This window comes from Pelodiscus sinensis, chromosome 1 (genome assembly GCF_052426305.1).
Source record: "Pelodiscus sinensis isolate ZL-2025 chromosome 1, ASM5242630v1, whole genome shotgun sequence".
In the NCBI taxonomy this organism is placed as follows: Eukaryota; Metazoa; Chordata; order Testudines; family Trionychidae; genus Pelodiscus; species Pelodiscus sinensis.
In genome coordinates, this window is record NC_143052.1 from 345,332,929 (window position 1) to 345,353,304 (window position 20,376).

At 45.5% G+C, this 20,376-nt stretch overlaps 1 protein-coding gene across 1 annotated transcript in view; it reads right to left on the reverse strand.

Annotated features, from left to right (window-relative positions):
• RNF169 (ring finger protein 169) overlaps positions 1–20,376 on the reverse strand; it is a 48,212-nt gene that overhangs the window by 21,356 nt on the left and 6,480 nt on the right. The window contains exon 2 of the mRNA XM_075919595.2: positions 12,967–13,043. Within this exon, the coding sequence (XP_075775710.2) occupies positions 12,967–13,043 (77 nt within the window). The remainder of the gene's footprint in view (positions 1–12,966; positions 13,044–20,376) is intronic.

Below are 20,376 nucleotides of genomic sequence, written 5' to 3' on the forward strand. Positions count from 1 at the left end.
GCAGGCGTGGGCTAAGGGGAACTGGTATGGAGCAATCTGGGTGAAGGCAGTTCAGTGTGGGATCCGGGTCCACAGGGGTTTGTGGGTGTAAGGGTTCTGGGTACAATGGTAATGGGAATCTGGAGGAGGGTCCAATTAAAGGTTGTTGGGGTTTACTAGGAGAGTGTAGGTAGGATGGACCTCAGCAGAAGCAGTCCAGGTGTGAGGGGTTCAGTGGAGAGAGGATCTCGGTGACTCATCAGGGTGTTCCAAGTGCAGAGGGAGTGGGGCTCCAGGGGGTTCTGGGTGCAAGATGGATGACGCTCAGCAACAGGGTGTGGCTATGAGGTCTGGACACAAAGGGGTTGGATGGGTGGGGGATCCCTCCCTGCAGCAGAGGATAAATGGGTGAAGGAAGCGGGGCAGAGAAGGGAGTTTGCAGAGCTTCCTGCAACTGTGGGAGAAATCTAGGGCGGGTTTGACCCACCCCCAGATACTGTACAAGGGAAGAAGTCATCCTGTCCTTCCCAGCCCTGCTGGAACTAGCAGCTGATCCTTGTACAGGGTAGGAGCGGTCAGCCCGCTCTTTCCCCAGTCGCACCTCCTGACCCCACTGATTTACCTGTCTGTTGGCTGCCCCGGAAACATACTGTTGGGGAGGGTCACAGAGTCATTGTTAAGGCTTCCCCAAAAGGGAGTCATTTTTTTGTGGGGAAGCAAAGAAACCAGCGGAGGACAAAGTCTGCACATGTGCAGTGGTGTAGAATCCCCCCCCCCCCCCCCGAGCAAGTAATATTCTGACTATACTTAGGGTTACCAGGTAGAATCAGAAAAAATACACTTGATATGGGGGGGTGGGAAGGAGGGGGAAGAAGGGACCGGCCGGGAGGGGAGTGGGGCTGGCCGGGAGGAAGGGGGGGGAACAGGAAGCAGGGCTGGTGGGGGGTACAGGGGGAGTGCGGCTGGCTGGGGGAGATCGGGGGGGAGTGGGACTGGCAGGGGAGGGGGGGAGGAGAGAATTGGCCAGCGGGGAGCGGGACTGATCTGGGCACATGCAGATCCCAGGGCGCTGCCTGTCCTGTGCATGGTCCCGGTGAAGCATGAGCAAGTCCGGCTACGGCTCCACAACGCGTTTAAACAGCACTCAGGAGCACGGACAGGGCTTCTCCTCCTCCCCAAGGTGTCACTCCTACATCAGACGCAACCAGAGGCTCCCAGTGCCGATCGCGCCCCGCCTCCCAGCCACTTCCTCCGTCCCTGCCAGGCTTCTATCAGGCGCCCAGCCAGAAAACCAGAAAATACCGGACATTGCACATATCCAGTGTTTTCTGAATTTTTTTTAACCGGACAGAGGGCCCAAAACCCTTGAATACCGGACACCTGGCAACCCTAACTATACTGCCTTATTAATTCATATGGTAACAGGTCATGGTGCAGTCCAGGTGTTGTAGAAAATAAAACTCCAAGGATTTTACAGTCTAATTATATATTGATATGACATAATGAACAGAGACAATGGGTGGGATTGCAGTTGTGCCAACTCATGATTTTATTCTGAATCTTGTTATATTTGATATTTTTATTAATGCTCCTGCCCACAACTGAGGAATAAAGCTTGAAAATGGTTTTTACAATCTCATGATTTTTCTTAGGATGGGGATGGGGGTAGGCTGATTCATGATTTTTGAACGCTCTTTCAAAGCACTGTGACTTAAGAGCACAAGTCTGAAAAACAATCAAAAGTCTGAGGTTCTTATGAAATTCCCTCCCTGCATCAACACCCCTGATCAATAGGATGCCCAGAGTATTGGAGAAGAGGGGGAGCCAGGGATCATAGTAGTAGTACTTTATAAAGCCATAAAGTACTGCCGTTCTACTGAGCTTTGATTTCTATTCTCATGCTTCCTTCTCTGGAGTGCTGTCCTCTTTCCCTGCCACCACTTCTAAAGTTGGTGTAGAATAATAGAAAAAATAAAGAAAGGTATTATGAAAATAAAGCCTTTGAGCAGAAGATTTTTTTTCCAGTTTCTAGACTTCTTCCACTTTTGAAAGCATTGAAGATGCACAAACTTTATCAAAATCTGGGTCGATAGAGGTTAGCTCTACCAAATATCCTGACGAGTCGTGATGATTTAGTCATTAAACATTTTCTGATGTCCTCTTTAGTCATTAGTTTGTTGCGTATCCTCTTATGGTTATCCAGGTGTTTTTAATTTATAGGACAAATAAAATTAGAGAACAAACATGCTAAAATTGTAATACATACAAACATATTTGAGTGAAAAAGCATATTTAATTGTAGAATATTTCATAACATACTAGTGCATATTACTTAAATCAGTGTAAACAAGTACACTAAATACTTTGGCGATATGCACAAAGATCCTGCCTTGAAGAGCTTACAAATCTGCAGCCCCAGTCCTGCAACTGCATCTAAGCATAGAGAGGCAAAGCACTGGATTGGGGGGGGGGGGGGGGGAATGGAAGACGGTATGGCAAAAATTGCATGACCAAATGCTGAAGCTGGGGTTGAGGGTACATCTTTCTGTGCATGGTTTGTTAATACTTCTCAAGAGATGACTAAATTGGTCTGAGTAATACAGAACCTCGCTACAGGACGTGTATTAAGTCTTTATTCAGGAAGTATGAATTAAAGAGAGTCGGCTCTATTTGTTTTACTATGACACACGCATTATCTCAGAGGTTAACAAGTCCTGTACACATGATCTGAATAAGGGTAAATAAACTAGGATTTTTAAGTCATTGCTGGCAGTCTGCCGAAATCCTCACCACATCTTCCACCTCTTCCCTTGTTCCCCAGAATGTGTAGATATTCATATGGAATTATCTATTTGTTTTCTAGTCAATATGATTCTATTTAGATTTTATTTTAACATGCAGGTATAGTGAGACATGCAAGAACATTTAAAAACTTATCAGCTCGTTGAAACAGACAGCAAGGCCTTGTCTACTCTACGCACCCTCTCAATCTAAAACACACATCTTCAGCTACACAAATACTGTAGCTGAAGTGGACTTACTTACCGCAATGTCTTCCATGCGGTAAGGTCGGCAGGGGCTGCTCTCTTGTCGACTCTGCCTACTCTTCTCGGTCTGGTGAAGTACCAGAGTCAACGGGAGAGTGCTCAGAGGTTGATTTATTGTGTCTAAGCAGACACAGTAAATCAACAGTCAGTGAATCGATCACTGCAGCATCAGACCACTATGTAGTGAGGACAAGCCCTTAGAGTTGCAAACATAACCTCCATCAGCAGATAACACACAGAGCCATCTTCCTTGGATATCAGGAACAGCAGAGTTCTACAAAATTGTTAACAAAAGAAAAAAAATCTCTTGTTGACATACTTTCTGTGCTCTATTTTAGAGACTTTTTGTGCTCTGTTTTGGAGACCTTATCCAACAGGACATTTGTACAAAGATGACAGAGATTTGTTTTTATTTGACTTGGAAGTATAAAATGTTTGCCATACAGTATAAAGTTTGCAAGTCAACTGTTCCAAATTTGGCTTGGAAGTGATTCTCCATCTACTCTTCCCAAGACAAACCCATTAAGAAATAGAGATGTAGCCGTGTTAGTCTGGTGTAGCTGAAACAAAATACAGGACTATGTAGCACTTTAAAGACTAACAAGATGGTTTATTAGATGATGAGCTTTCGTGGGCCAGACCCACTTCCTCAGATCAAATAATGGAAGAAAATAGTCACAACCATATATACCAAAGGATACAATTTAAAAAAAATGAACACACATGAAAAGGACAAATCACATTACAGAACAGAAGCGGGATGTGGGGGGGGGGGGGGGAAGGAAGGTGAATGCCAGTGAGTTAATGATATTAGAGGTGGGGAAGGGGAAATGTCTGTGAATTAATAGTATTAGAGGTGATAATTGGGGAAGCTATCTTTGTAATGTGTAAGATAGCTGGGGTCTTTGTTAAGTCCCGTGCGGAGAGTGTCGAATTTTAGCATGAATGCCAGTTCACAGGATTCCCTTTCAAGTGCAGATTTGAATGTCTTCTGAACTAGGATGCAGGTTAGCAGGTCATTGAGACTGTGTCCTTTCTGGTTGAAATGACAAGCAACTGATTTTTCTTTGTGATCCTGTCTGTCTGTTTTGTGGGCATTGTATCCTTTGGTATATATGGTTGTGACTATTTTCTTCCATTATTTGATCTGAGGAAGTGGGTCTGGCCCACGAAAGCTCATCATCTAATAAACCATCTTGTTAGTCTTTAAAGTGCTACATAGTCCTGTATTTTGTTTCCATTAAGAAATAAATGCTTCTGCAACTAGTAGATTTCTTTAATCTGAGGGGGAGGCAGAATCCTAGCCCTCCACTGCAGAAACAACCTATATTCTAATGGAAGATTGCATAACCCAACATTCAAACTGTACACAAAATACACAAAGATAAATTAATATCAATAGAAATGTTATTTAAAAAAAACTTTTAAGGGTATATGGTTTTTGTTTGAATGCAAACAGTCCTGTGAAGTGTTTACAACACAAATATTCCAGCACTGTGCTAAGACATGAGGAAAACAAAAACTGAAAGAGACTAGCTGATGGATATCACAACCTGTGAGAAATACAAAAAAGTGCGTTCTAGAAGTTTCAGTTTTGATAATCTCAGCTATTAGTAATTATAAGCAACAACACTTATTTTAATATCCTAGAGGCCTTGATCACTAAGCTCAGAGAATAATGCTTTCCAAGTAATCTGAAGAAAAAGGGTTGTTTAAATGATCAATTCTCTCATTCTTGGCATCAGGAATAGTATTCAGCTATGTTCAACATATGTTTTCAAAATCTGGTAAACTCACATTTGACATCTTCTCTTCCTTGAGCCTCTTCTTAGGTGAGACTGTTCTGTCTACTCTTGCTGCTGAAAAGCGACATGTCAGCACATGCCACAGGTAGGAGTTTCCCTACTGATTACACAGAGTTTCCCGGGAGAAAAAAAACTGTTGGGTGAAGAGAACTGGATGCAACTATGGATTTATTCAACATTATAAGGCCTACTCACCATGGCAAATACCAGTTCTCAAAGCAAGTTGCTTAAAACAAGAAAATCAGTTTTTTGCTTGGTAAGATGGGGGGGGGGGAGAGAATCTAATTTTACAGCGTGCCCATCTATCCTGAAAAAATCATCCATGGTGACAAGAATAGTATTTTACTGGATTTTCTAAATCCATTCAACCCTCTTCAGTAAGAGAAATAGAGAAAGAGCTATATTGTATTCAACTGCAAAGGCTTAAGACTAAAGCCAATACTTAGAGTGTCAAAGGCACCTTATATCTTAAAGAAAAATATAAACACATTAAACAATCATCACTCAGACTTAAGGAATGTAAGCAAGTATTTTACAGGTGGAGAAGCTGAGAGAAGGTTAAGTGGCTTGCTCTAGATCACAGAGAGTTAAAATTAGATATGTGATCTGAACTCAAGAGTCTGGGTGCGCTCGCATAGGGCACCAGTATTTCTGGGACACCACTCTGCCGGGATAGTAAGGAAGCAGTGGAGCTTTGCGAAAAGCCGGCACTCCCCCGCCCCCTCTGAAAGAGAAAGCGCCGGCTAGCCAGCTGCTTAGAGAAGCAGCAGACTTGTTTCCCCGTGACACCCAGGCGACACAGAGGCGTACGAAGGCGGGGGCGCCGGACAGGAGTGACTCCATGTGACCCACAGTGGGGAGGGAAGCACTTCCTCTCCACACAGGAGCCGGCACACACTGCCTGAACAACTTGGGCTGTGGCACCTGTCAACTTAGTTCTGGGGCCTTTCTGCGCAGTGCAGGGAGGTCAGGAGACCCGGGTCTGCGCAGCTCCGATTGTGCAGGCAGCGCGCTCTGCCCTGAGACTCCCCACACCCTCCCCCCTCCCTCGCAGGACGGCATTGCAGAGGTAAGTTGCTGGGGTGCAACAGTCCCTGCTGCTCAGGCAGCGCGCACGCCAGCTGTATGGGAAGGGGAATGCAGTCACACACTTTCCAGAGGTGCTGCAGGATTGCCAGGTACTGGTCCCAGCTGCCTCTTTCCCTTGCCCAGACCCCCCACAAGTATCCTGTCCCCTGCCCCCACCAACATTGTCACCAGCACCACCCTGTCCCCATCCCCAGCACCCTGCCACCCACCATAGCACCCAGCACCACCCTGTCCCTGGCTCTAGCACCCTGCCAGCTGTGCCAGCACCCTTGGGACCGCATTAGCGAGGCTTGGGTTTTTTTTTTTTTTTTTGGCATCTCACTTGTGTGGCCCCAACTGACTTTTCTGTGGGTCAGAGACCCTTGACTCAAAATAGGTTCCCTGCCCCTCTCATATAAAAAGACAATGCTAAAACCTTTTGAGTTTAACATAATATTTTATTTAAAAATGAAGCCTGGCCAACATGCCCCCAGTTGGGGCCAAATCCCCATCTCACTGCAGCATCATAACACTCTTTCACCACCTGACCCCAAATCTGAGCCTATCATACACTGGAACCCCCTGTCCTGAGCCTCTTACATCCCCAAACTCCTGCATCCCCACATCCTCAGTCTTCTGCCACAACATTCCTGCACCATCCACACATGGCAAATGTGTGTCCTGAGCCCATCATACGCACAACCTCCTTGCCCTAAGCCCCTCACATATCCAACCCAAACTCCTGCACCCTCACATCCACAAGCCTGTGACTTGCTCAGCACCCCAACCTTCCACCTGAGCCCAACACTCCCCAGCCTGGAGCCCCCTCCCCGAGCCAGCATCCCCTTCTCCTGCATCCAAATTCCCTCCCAGAGCTTGTACTTCTCACCCTTTCCCACACCCAAATCTCTCATTCCCACCTCAGAGCCCGCACCTCTTCTCTCAACCAAGTGAGAGTGTATAATGGTTGGGGATGGCAAATGATGGAGAGGAGGGGAACAGAAAGGATGGGGCCTCAAAGGGGTGGGGTCTTGGAAGTAATGTGATTTTAATGTATTGGTGGGTTCCTTTTTTTTTCTATCTCTTTTTTTCTTGACAAACCTAGGGGTTCCTTGAGATTCTGAAAAGCTGAAAAGAGTTCCATGGCCAAATAAAATTGGGAAACACTGCAGTGAAGCATGTAACAGCAGGGCTGGGTCCTAGAGAGAGCCAAATGCGCTGCCTGCAGCACAGTCTGAGGGAGGGGATTGGCTGCTGGGGTCTCTTGGAAGGAGAGGGGTAGGGATGGAAGAGCAAGTCAGGCATAGGGGCACCAGTTTAATAATCCCAAGGACGGCCGTGTGTGTGTGCGTACACACACACAGCTCGACAAACCTCAGCAAGATCTACTCTCCAGCCGCGCAGTGCTGGTCTGGCGCATACGCGCAGCGCCGGTGAACGGGGTGACCAGCTGAAATCTACTCACCATGGGTGAGTAGATATAGCAATTTGTCAAGCTGTGTGTGTGTGTGTGTGTGTGTGTGTGTGTGTGTGTGTGAGAGTGAGTGAGTGAGAGAGAGAGAGAATAAAATTCTGGCTCTTGAACAAGGAACTGGGGACCACAAATAAGAAGCTGTACCACAAATAAGGAATTGGGAATACGGAACCACCTTCAGTCTCATGCTGCATTGCCCCTATAGTTCAGCATTCTATCCAAACAACAATACAAAGCGGTATTATGAAATTCTGGTTACAAGAGTTAGGAGGGGCAGTATTTAGCCTTCAAAATATTATTTAGCTTAAAAATACTTTCTTTTTTAAAAAGGTTTGTATTTGTGCTAGAGAACTTTGTCAACTGACAACCTGCCAGAAGAATTACATTGTTCCTTGCTCACAGGATGAGAATTGGAGATGTATACATACTGTGAGGGGAAGAAAGCAGGGCCTCCAGTCTGGCAGTGAACAAAAATCAGGCAAAATAAACAAGTGGTATGGTCAAAATGCTAGAAGCACATTAAAATACATTTCATTTTTGTTGCAGTGGAAATGAGAAGGGTTATCTGTTTGCTTACTTGTTTTTTTGCAGGCCAAGAAACAGTTACAAAAAGATTACAATGCTCTACAGCTGTGACAACATTACTATGATTAAAAACGAGCTTTAGGTTTAAAACAAAATCAAGAATGACAACCATATACTCAGTAGCACTTAGATTGGGTCTGCTGTACAGTCAATAATTGTTGACTGACCAGAATTATGCAAAGGGCTACAAATCAGCTACAAGTTCACTAACTAGGAGATTAACCTGCACAGGGATGATGTTCACATAAAAAGGTCTGTGGAACATGGCGAGAAGTATGGATGAATCTCCCCAGAAGTTTTGGCATCTAGTGGTTTGGAGGAGCAAAGCAGTCTTCAGAATTAAAATCCCACTGAAATGCACCAAGGCACTTGCCACTGTAGCAGAGGGTGGAGTAGAAGCCTTCAATCATTAACAAAGCTGCCAGGAGCTGATGGAAGAAAAATTCCCTCCAGCGCAGCAGAAATCCCCAGGACACATCCTAATATTATTTCCTTCACTATGAGAAACACACATATACTGTCCTTATCATCAAAGACAGCAAAACCATTTTGGTCAAGCTTTAAAAAAAAAGCACTCCCACGAAGCACCCCAAAATGCCACCTTCGCATAGCCCCAATCCAGCAAATGGGCCTGATGGCAGAGGCCCTGGCTATAGAATCATAGAATAATAGGACTGGAAGGGACCTCAAGAGGTCATCGAGTCCAGCCCCCCGCCCTCAAGGCAGGACCAAGCTACACCATCCCTGACAGATGTCTATCCAACCTGTTCTTAAATATCTCCAGAGAGGGAGATTCCACCACCTCCCTTGGCAATTTATTCCCATATTTGACCACCCTGACAGTTAGGAATTTTTTCCTAATGTCCAATTTAAACCTCCCCTGCTGCACTTTAAGCCCATTACTCCTTGTCCTGTCCTCAGAAACCAAGAGGAACAAATTTTCTCCTTCCTCCTTGTGACACCCTTTTAGATATTTGAAAACCGCTATCATGTCCCCCCTTAATCTTCTTTTTTCCAAACTAAACAAGCCCAGTTCATGAAGCCTGGCTTCATAGGTCATGTTCTCTAACCTTTAATCATTCTTGTCGCTCTTCTCTGTACCCTTTCCAATTTCTCCACATCTTTCTTGAAATGTGGCGCCCAGAACTGGACACAGTACTCCAGCTGAGGCCTAACGAGCGCAGAGTAGAGCGGCAGAATGATTCACGAGTTTTGCTTACAACACATTGTATGGAAACCTGTTGAAATAAACATGTATCCACACTAGCAGATCTGATTGCAAGATCAAGGCTTATGCCTGGAAAAAATGAAAGTTTCAGAAAGTTATGAGTAACTCAGTAACTCAGAACTACAAGGAGGGGTTGGAATGGAAAGTGTTATCCAACCTTAACTATAGCAGTCACTAAACCCATCAAGGTATTTCTAGAATAATGACTAGCCATGTGAGATATTTAGGGCTAGAATTCAGTTATTTCAGTGGTTTGTGTGCAAACAATGCTTCTTTTAAAAAAATGGGGAAAACACCCACACACAGTTTATTTAAGTCCAAAAGGGCTGAATCGATTCTCCTCAATTTTTTTAAATTCATGCCTTGGCTAAAACCAAGCACTGAAAGTGTCCATTTGACAGATTAAGATTCTGAGAGTTATGAATGAATATAGTAGGCAAGGGAGAGATTTATGCTGCAACTGACTTTGCAACTGACCTACCTATTACATTCACCATAGTGCATTCTTCAATAAATCCTGTATAACAAAGATGGCAGAATTGCACCAAGCACACACATTTTTCTTTTGCAAAGCAGCCGAAGGCCTGCTCTACACTACAAAGTTAGATTGACATATGTTGCCTTGTGCTAGCCTACTAGAGAGTGTGTCTGCCCTCACATTTATCTCCAGCCGACAGGAGAGCCAGGCTATAGTGATACAAGAAACCATCTCCTTTAATGATATGGAACCATGATTGACCTATGGGTCAATCAGTGCAAGTGCAACCCTAACAGTCCTTCAGCAGCTATCCCACAGTGCCCCATTCCTTGTGACAATGATTGTTCTGCTCACCATTGTACACTCCACTGCCCGGAGGTTAGAGACCTGAAATCATCCCTGCTTTATGTCCCCCTGAGTAGCTTTGAAATGTTTTTTCCTGACTGACCACCTTGGTACGCACACATAACAACTCTCCCTTTTGTGTGCAACTGCCCAAACAGCCATGCCACCTCCATGCATTAGATGCACCCTAGCCAGGAACAGACAAGAGGTATTGGGCTTCTTGGGCCTAGCAGGATATCTATAAGCATTCAGGCAAAGGAGTTCAACAAGGATCAGCAAAAGTGCAGCATCAAAGTGACAGAACTGCACGAGGCATACTAGAATGTATGAGGGGTCAACAATGGATCTGGTAATGAGTTGCAGACTTGCTGCTTTTAGGAGCTACATGACATACATGGCAGACTCCACCAGCATCCTTCAGTCCAACATGGGTAATTGGGAGGGGACAAGTGAGAGGGAAGGTGGTCTGTCTATACTCTGAGCCAGGACCTGTTTGAAACTCCACCACAGTCCAGCCAGCTTGATCCCAGACAAGTGTGTGCACCCATTTTTGCTTCCAGTATCTAAATGTTAAAAAAGGCACCCAGTCTGAATCAACAAGACAATGGTATGAACCTTTCATGAAAGGATAAAAAGGAGAAAAGGACTAGGGAGGCCATGTTCAGTGAGATCCTGAAAGCCAGTACTGCCTTGGCCCGCAAACAAAAGGCCTGGAGGCACACCATGGGAGACAGCATGGAGACAGAAAGAGCAGACAGGAGAAAGGCCAAGGAATCACAACAGGAAAAGAAGAGGGTGATACACCGGCACATAATGGGTCTTCCTAAGCAGCAAACATAAATTATGCTGACCCTGATAGGTCTACTGGTCTAAGAAAATCCCAGAACTTCCCACCCTTTGCTGTCTTTTGAGACCTCTATGGTAGCCACTCCCTATACCCCCCAACATTACACATGGCATCATGGGCCAGGATCTTTATTCCTCTCACTCCACACCAAGGGAGAAGGAAAACCACAGCTTCACATACCCTGACTTGTGAGAACCACCGTTGATGTATATGGAGCCACAAGAGACTATATTTGTGCACTGTAATGGACAGAAATGTTTGTTGCCTTCACAATTTTAAATGTCCATGCTTGCAGCTCTCTGAACAGTCCTGTGTCCTTGAAGATGCAAGTGTCTTGCACCTTTCCAGACCAGCCCACACTGATATTGGTGAAGCATCCCTGGTAAGCTACCAATGCTTTCACAACCATAGAAAAGTAAACTTTTCTGATGAGGTACTCTGGCCACTGTGCCATAAGAGGGATGTGTGTGCATCTATCGCCCTAGTTCAGGAACCCTAGTGCTACAAATCCATCTGCTATGGCCTACACATTGCTAAGAGTTAGTCTTACGCAGCAGGAAACAATTAGTGGCCCTACATACTTTCTTGACAACTGCCCCCACTATGGATTTTTTTTTATATGGCCTTTCACATCTGAATTTTCTGTAGCTACTGCTCATTGTTCAAACTTGCAGAAAAATGCAATCCCAGAGTGCTTATTTCTCTGGCCCAGAAGCAGCACTTCACCATTTGACACTGGTCTGTGAATGTCACCAACCACCTTGAATTGTTTTTTTGCTATATCCTTCAGCAAACTGTTCTCCAGAAATCATCATGTCCACCATTGTTGCAGGACTTCCAGCAGGTCTGCAAATACAAGAGGATTGTGTGTCCTGTATTTGCTGTGTTCATGAAAATAATACTGTGGTCTCCGTGCTTCTGTCAGAGATAGGGAACACTGAAAAGCGCCGCACACATTTGTGAGAATAAAGAAGTGTGAAATTTTCGGGATATGGATAGCATTATGAAATGGAGAAAGTTGCATGCTGGGAACTTGACCTCTTGCTGCCAGACATCTTGGGAGACTCATTTTCACTCCACAGCCTACTGCAAAGAGTTTCCAGAAGGTACCGCACCAGACAGCAGCACATGGCACACTGGAGATGCCTACTCATGGTGGCAGCCCATTCCCTCAATACAAATCCTCCTGGTGAACACACATAGCACTGACATAAGCGCCAAGTATGCATATGTATGAGTGCATGACATAACTTGTGTCAACTAAAGTTTGTAGTATAGACATGGCTTAAGATAACAGATGGCTGGTTCCAGAAACACTAGCCAACATTTTCCTGAACTGACTGAAGGGATAAATTACCTTTGTTTTAGAAAAGAAAAGAGCCCCTTGAATTTTCCACAAAGGGTAAGCAGGCATATTTATAAGGGTACCAAGTTACTCTAAAACAGGGGTGGGCAAGATCCAGCCTGCCAAGCCCATTAATCCAGAGCCTACCCTACTGGGGCCCTCAGGCAGGGAGCAGCTCCATGCTGCTTCAAGTGGCTGGCTGTTCCATGTGGCTCTCTATGCCACAACATTGGGGGGAGGAGGAGGAGAGAGAGAGGCTTCCGGCCAATGGGAGCTGAGAGATTTTGCTGGGGTCAGGAGCAGTGCACAAAGCCTCCGACACAGAGAGCCAGCCCCTCTGAGTGGTGTACATTGGGCTGCTGGCTGGCTGGGAGCCGTCTAAGTAAGCTCCTCCCAGCCAGAGCCTGCCTCTGGCATCCCACCCTTCCTCCCGTGCTCCCAACTCCCTGTCCCAGGTCACCCCTCCTACGTTCCCCCCTAAGCCAGAATCCTCTCCTGCACCCATACTCCTCCCAGACCCTGCACCCCAATCCTCTGTCCCAGGTCACAACCCCCTCCTTCATTGAAATTCCTTCTCAGACCCCACATTCTCTCCTGTACTCCAAACCCCTACCCCAAGTTCACTTCTGCACACAACCACCATCCCACACCATGGACTCCACTCCATCGAAAAGTGCAGCCCTTAACCACTCACCAAAATATTTAAGTGGCTCCCCCATTAAAAAATATTGCCCACCCCTGCTGTAGAAGAAAGTCATACTGTACCTTCCTCAGCTGGCTTTCATATTCCTCACGCAGTTCCCCTGGTTTGCTTAATTTGATGGGTGCTCTGAATATAAAGTCTAGGAAAAAAAGAAAAATAAACATTCTCTAAGATATGATAATAGGGATTATTGTTGTTTATGCTTAAAAAGGGATAGCCAAAAGTTTAAGCTCTGCTATGCTGCATGTCAGGGTCTTAAATTTGAGTTTATTTCTATAGGGGTTGAGTCTAGAGTGTTTCTACAACCACATATGTTCATGAGAGTTAATACAGCAGCTATCAATCTGCCCTTGTTACAGTGTCTTGGGGTGTGTCTAGACTACCTAGTTTTGTCGAAAAAGTGGACTTTTGTCGACAAAACTATACCAGCGTCTACACTACCGCTGAGTTCTGTCGACATAACGTCAACAGAACTCAGCAGTTTTGTCGACACTGGTATACCTCATTTTACGAGGCATAACACCTTCTGTCGACAGAACTCTGTCGACAGCAGGTGTTATTGCCTGTAACACTGCGTCCAGACTATGGAGTTCTGTCGACAAAGCAGCTTGCTTTGTCGACAGAACTCAATGTGTCTGGATGCTCTTTGTCGACGGAAGTTTTGTCGACAGTATCTGTCGACAAAACTTCCGTCGACAAAACGCGGTAGTCTAGACGTACCCTTGGTCTCCCAACTACATATTCAAAAGTATTGATAGCTAAGTTCCAAGTAATAATATTCTGTTATTCTATAGTACTTCTAATGTTCTCTAAACACTTTACAAACAATTAAGCACCATAACCCCCCCATGGGGGGTTATATCCATTTTACCCACGAAAGCTCATGATATATTAGTACAGGCAGTCCCCGGGTTACGTACAAGATAGGGACTGTAGGTTTGTTCTTAAGTTGAATCTGTATGTAAGTCGGAACTGGCGTCCAGATTCAGCCTCTGCAGAAACTGACCAGCGGCTGACTACAGGAAGCCCGTAGGAAGCCCGAGGCAGAGTTGCTCTGCCCCGGGCTTCCTGGAATCAGCCGCTGATCAGTTTCAACAGGCTGAATCTGGACGCCAGTTCCGACTTACATACAGATTCAACTTAAGAACCCCAGGCGTCCCCAAGTCAGCTGCTGCTGAAACTGATCAGTGGCTGATTCCAGGAAGCCCGGGGCAGAGCAACTCTGCCTCGGGCTTCCTGTAGTCAGCGCTGGTCAGTTTCAGCAGCGGCTGAATCAGGACACCTGGGGCAGAGCAGCTGGGGTGCTGCCGGGTTGGTCCAGTAGCGCCCAGAGCGGCGCTGCAGGACCAACCGGCAGCGCCCCAGCTGCTCTACCACAGGCTTCCGGAGAAAAGCCTGGTCTGCTGGGGGGAGGGGGCATACTAGTTGCGGCCCCCCCCCCCCAGCAGACCAGGGAGACGCGGGCGGCAGACCGAGATGCACCGCGGTCCCGCCACCTGGGTCCTCCGCAGCTTTGCTCCGCGGCTGTCCCGCTGCCGGCGTCCTCAGAGGCTTTGCTCCCCGTCTCCCTGGTCTGCTGGTCTCCAGCAGACCACGGAGACGCGGAGCAAACCCCTTTCGTAACTGCGGATCCGACGTAAGTCAGATCCGCGTAACTCAGGGACTGCCTGTAGTCTCTGAAGTGCCACAGGACTGCTTATTGTTTGTAAACAAACAATAATTAAGCAACTTATTAGAGGTGTCAAAGTAAGTCAGTAGCAGAAACAGAAAACAGTGCTATGCTTTACTAGATTAAACTAGAAACATCTACAGATCTTTAAAGGTTGTACAATAGCCTTATTCATATACATCTCGCTTCTATTTAAACAGAGGGTATTAAACATTTTTTATTTTTTTAAAATAGTATATTATATTTATCAACAAATGTATGAAATATTCCATTCACCTATGCAAACATTTTGCAGGGTTTAAAAGTTTCAGAGAGGTAGCCGTGTTAGTCTAACTTTAAAAACGAGTAGTCCTGTAGCACCTTAGAGACTAACAAATAAATATAGTTTCATGAGCTTTCGTGGACAGATATTTTCATCTACTCGGCTCATCTGAGGAAGTGGGTTTTGCCCAAGAAAGCTCATGATACTATATATATATTGTTGTAGTCTCTAAGGTACTACAGGACTACTTGTTTCGCAGTGTGAACTTCTCAATTAGCTGTCTTATTAGCTACTTAGAAAGCAGAACTTTTATTTTATTTGCACTGCACTAACTTCAGCATTCTTAAGTCTCACACAACATTTATTCAAACTCTTTCCTTACTACACCAAGACAAAACCAAGTTTATCACATTCATGAACAGTCACTTTTAAGCTTCCACAGCAGTAGGTTTTGCTACTCTAAGTTTCTAATGTCAGCTTTAAAAGTTCTCACCCACTTTTATACAGCACAAGTCTGGACAAGTTACATTCTGGAGTCAGCAAATAGGGTTAGACTGCTGCACACCATGCTGACCAATACTGTCTCATTATTTCCTTCTGCTACCACATCTGACAGTATCCACAAGTCTCTTTCTACAGTGGCTGGAACAGTGTGTCCCTGGTCAATACCCAGGGCTCATAGGGGGCACTGATATGCAAAACAAACCATATAATTTCACTCAGTGCTCTCAGCCTAATAACTTGCAGCTCAACTAGATCATGCATTTTTAGAAAGACGTCCCATCTAGACTTAAACACTGCAGCATTTACCACATGCCTTGGTAATCCACGCCAACAGTTAATTAGGGAGTTAAGGTAGAAGGAATGGTTCACGGGAGAAACAAATGTAACTAACAAGATTAGTACCTCTATGTTGAGAGGAATGAATAAAGACATTGGCTGCCTAGCACACTATCCTCCACATCCTAATGACTTGTCTTAACCAACCAACCAATGGATACTTAAAGAGTTGCAAAGTGTTCTTATCAGCTTCTTGTAACCTGAACAATCTACTTCACTATTTTTTTCCTTTGCCCGCCCACCCTCCCTTCCTTTATTTATTCTTGGATCTGAACTTGTAATACTCCAGTCATCTGAAGAAGTGGGTTAGAATCATAGAGCTGGAAGAGACGTCAGGTGGTCAACAAGTCCAGTCCCCTGCCCAAGGCAGGACCAATCCCAACTAAATCAACCCAGCCAGGGCTTTGTCAAGCCGAGACTTAAAAACCGCTAGGGATGAAGATTCCACCACCTCCCTAGGTAATCCATTCCAATGCTTCACCACCCTCCTAGTGAAATAGTTTTTCCTAATATCAAACCTAGACCTCTCCCATTGTAACTTGAGACCATTGCTCCTTGTTCTGCCAACCGTCACTACCATGAACAGCCTTTCTCCGTCCTCTTTGGAACCTCCCTTCAGGAAGTTGAAGGCTGCTATCAAATCCCCCCTCACTCTTCGCTTCTGCGGACAAAACAAACACTAATCCCTCAGTCTCATCTCATAGATCATGCGCTCCAGCCCCCTAATAATTTTTGTTGTCCTCCGCTGGACCCTTTCCAATGTGTCCACATCCTTTCTATAGTGCGGGGCCCAGAACTGGACACAATATTATAGATGTGGCCTCACCAGAACCGAATAAAGGGGAATAATCACTTCTCTGGATCTGCTGGCAATGCTCCTCCTAATGAACCCCAATATGTCATTAGCCTTCTTGGCTAGAAGAGCACACTATTGACTCATATCCAGCTTCTCAGCCACTGTAATCCTCAGGTCCTTTTCTGCAGAACTGCTACTTAGCCAGTTGGTCCCCAGCCTGTAACAGTGCTTGGGATTCTTCTGTGCCAAGTACAGGACTCTACACTTTTCCTTGTTGAACCTCCTCAGATTTCTTTTGGCCCAATCCTCTAATCTGTCCAGGTCTCTCTGGACCCTATCCCTGCCCTCCAGTGTATCTACCTCTTCCCCTAGCTTAGTGTCATTTGAAAACTTGCTGAGAATGCAATCCATCCCCTCATCCAGGTCATTAAAGATGTTGAACAAAACCGGTCCTAGAACAGATCCTTGGGGCACTCTGCTAGAAGCCAACCGCCAACCTGACATCGAGCCGTGGATCACTACCTGTAGGGCATGACAGCCTAGCCAGCTTTCTATCCACCTTACAGTCCATTTATCCAATCCATATTCCTTTAATTTGCTGGCAAGAATATTGTGGGAGACAGTATCAAAAGCTTTGCTGAGGTCAAGGTATATCACATCCACTGACTCTCCCATATCCACAGAGCCAGTTACCTCATCATAGAAGCTAATCAGATTGGTCAGGCACGACTTGCCCTTCATGAATCCATGTTGACTATTCCTGATCACTTTCCCCTATTCCAAGTGCTTCAAAACTAGTATGTTTTGTTAGTCTTTAAGGTGTTGCTAGACTATTTTTTGTTTTTGAAGTTTTCACATTTATGTATTAGGATTTATCTGGCTTGTATTTTTAGATTATAAATTCTTCAGGTAAGGACCTTGTTTTGTGTGTGAATACAGCATTGAGCATGATGGGGCCTCAATTCTCATTGGGCATTAGAGAGTGGTCACATAATTTAATCTTTACATTACTACCAATGTGTTAACAAGCAAGTGCACTTAAACTGCAATGATAACACATTATTGTTACTCATTTTTACTGTGGCAAATATTAGCATAATGGGTAAATTAATCTGCTTTAAAATCATTAGGTATAATCTGCGCCCTCTGTAATAGGCTGGTTCTGTACCCACATTATCTCTGCATGTTGTGGACAATATTAGAGGAATAACTGAAAGATTCCTCCAATTCACTTATCCCCATGCTCAGGCAGGGATGTCACAACAGTCCTGTTTCATGAAGCCCTTTTGTAAGTAACATGCCACTTTATGAATGACAGCAATGCACTCAGTATAAACTAGCTGCCAGATAAACAAGCTACTAGAACAGGGGGTAGGCTTCTACAGAGATATTCCTCCTACCCAGAGACATTTCATTGCATTTTTGAATGCAGTGGCAATAAAAAGGGCCCCCACAGTAAGAGATGAAAATTGCTCAGGGCTCTATGTAAGTGCTTGTGTGGACAGGGAAAGGAAGGAATTTAATTCAAGGTGCAGGGATTTTGTTTTTGCTAAAACTATAGTTTGAGTGATCAATAACTATTTTCAGTATCTTGAATACATTTCGGCTTCCCAGTGCCCCACATTCAAGCTAGCCCAGTCTGCTGGTCCACTGAGTGAGGTACAAAATGCTGTCTTCAGTTAGTAGTCCCAGCCACAGGAGAGACGGAGGGCTTGCGAGCCAGCACAGGGGACAGCTTCCCTGAACTGTCAGTCCCACTGCAGAGCAGCTTCCTTCCCCTGCCAGCCCTACGTTCCCCACCCCTGCTTTAGCTGTTTCTCCCACGCAATCCTCATCTATCCTGGGAAATGAGACTATGTAGAGCAGTAGTTTTCATTTGCAGACCCCTAAAGGTGTGCATCTCTTTAAAAAAAAAAAATCATAAGACAGTCTGTGGGCCCCCAAGTGTCCACGGACCACAGGCTAAAAAACTCTGTTCTATGGTAAATACAATATTTCACACACTCCTTAAACATGGTCTGCAGACCCCAGGTTGAAAGGCACTAGTGTAGACAGAAGCCATACTAATACATAAAATGTTATTTGGTCTTTATATGAACAAGAACGTTCATGTTTACAGCTCATTAGCAGTTGATATAAAATGTTTTCAAGCACCTATTTTTCTAGTCTATACAAGAATAATAAGGGTAAAACTGTGTAACATCATGCTTATTAACACACTTTCTAATAAAATGCACTTGCCCAGAACAGACAAAATCTGCGTTTCTCACACACTGTCATGTTTTTTGGCAGCCACCACCAGTGCTGCCACAAAAGCAGAAGTACAGTGAAAAAAATGACATGATCCTCATACATTTCACTGTGCAGAGGGATTTTTGGTTTCCCACTGGTTTCTGGCCAAAGGGAACTGCTTGTTTGAGGAACACAGAGGCTACGTCTACACTGGCCTCTTTTCCGGAAGGGGCACGTAAATTTCATCAGTCGTCGTAGGGAAATCCGCGGGGGATTTAAATATCCCCCGCGGCATTTAAATAAAAATGTCCGCCGCTTTTTTCCGGCTTTTAAAAAAGCCGGAAAAGAGCATCTAGACTGGCCCCGATCCTCCGGAAAAAGTGCCTCTTATTCAAAGTAGGAATAAGAGCCTCCGGAAAAGGGCACTTTTTCCGGAGGATCGGGGCCAGTCTAGACGCTCTTTTCCGGCTTTTTTAAAAGCCGGAAAAAAGCGGCGGACATTTTTATTTAAATGCCGCGGGGGATATTTAAATCCCCCGCGGATTTCCCTACGACGACTCGTGAAATTTACATGCCCCTTCCGGAAAAGGGGCCAGTGTAGACGTAGCCACAGTGTACTAAGTACCACTCCCTACACTCTGCTCGCAGGCTCTGAGCAGCCTGCTGGGGCATGGAAGGCAGGGAACCCGCTGAGCTGCCAGCTGGGAGGCCTGCTGGGAGTTGCCAAAGTAAGCGTTTCCCAGACAGATCCTGCCTCTGGCCCCCAGCCTCTCCCTCGTCCCACTCCCAACCCTCTGTCTCCCTCCACTTCTGCACCCCCCACCCACATAATCCAAACCCTCTGCCTCTTCTCCTGCACCCATACCCCCTCCCAGATCCTGCACTTCAATCCCCTGCCCCAGGTCACAACCCCCTCCTTCATCCAAACTCCCTCCCAGATCCCACATCCCCTCTTGCATCTCAATCCCTTACCCCAAGCTCCCTTCTGCACCCAACCTCTATCACAGACACTCCACCTCCTCCATTAATATTATGGAAGAGCGTGGTCCTTGACCACTTAGCAAATTATTGGAGTGGCCCCCCATCAAAAATTATTGCTTCCCTCTGTTGTATGGGTTTCAGTGTGGGGTGGTATCATGAATGAGGACCCCAACTTGAAATAAAGTTTTCCTGAACCCCTCTGTCCCCATAGAATGGGACCCACCAGCTCGAAGTGGCATTAGGCCCTGCCACAACTACTGAGGGAAAACCTTCAGAAAAAATCTCCACTGCTACAATGATCAATATCCCCCACAACATGCCTTTAAAAACTGACAGGCCCTACTCATGCCTATCACAACGCTGTGATGTACTGTATCCAGGTCACTAAATGCCCCAATAATCATGTGGATGAAACCAGTCATTCACTGTGCTCTCAAATGATCTTACACAGAAGAGTGATGGGAAACAGGAACACTGTATCACCTGAGGGTAAATATTTTTCAAAGAACAATTGCTCCATGTCTGATTGGTTGGTCCTCATCCATTTCCTTCTCCTGTGTTTTGTATGGGGCACACCTGGCAGACATACCCTAATGTGACCTCAGTGCACATCTTCTGCATCTTGCCTGTAGAACTTGATCCTACCTTGTGAACTCTGCAGACGCTTAGGCTCGAATTCAGCACTGAGCGCT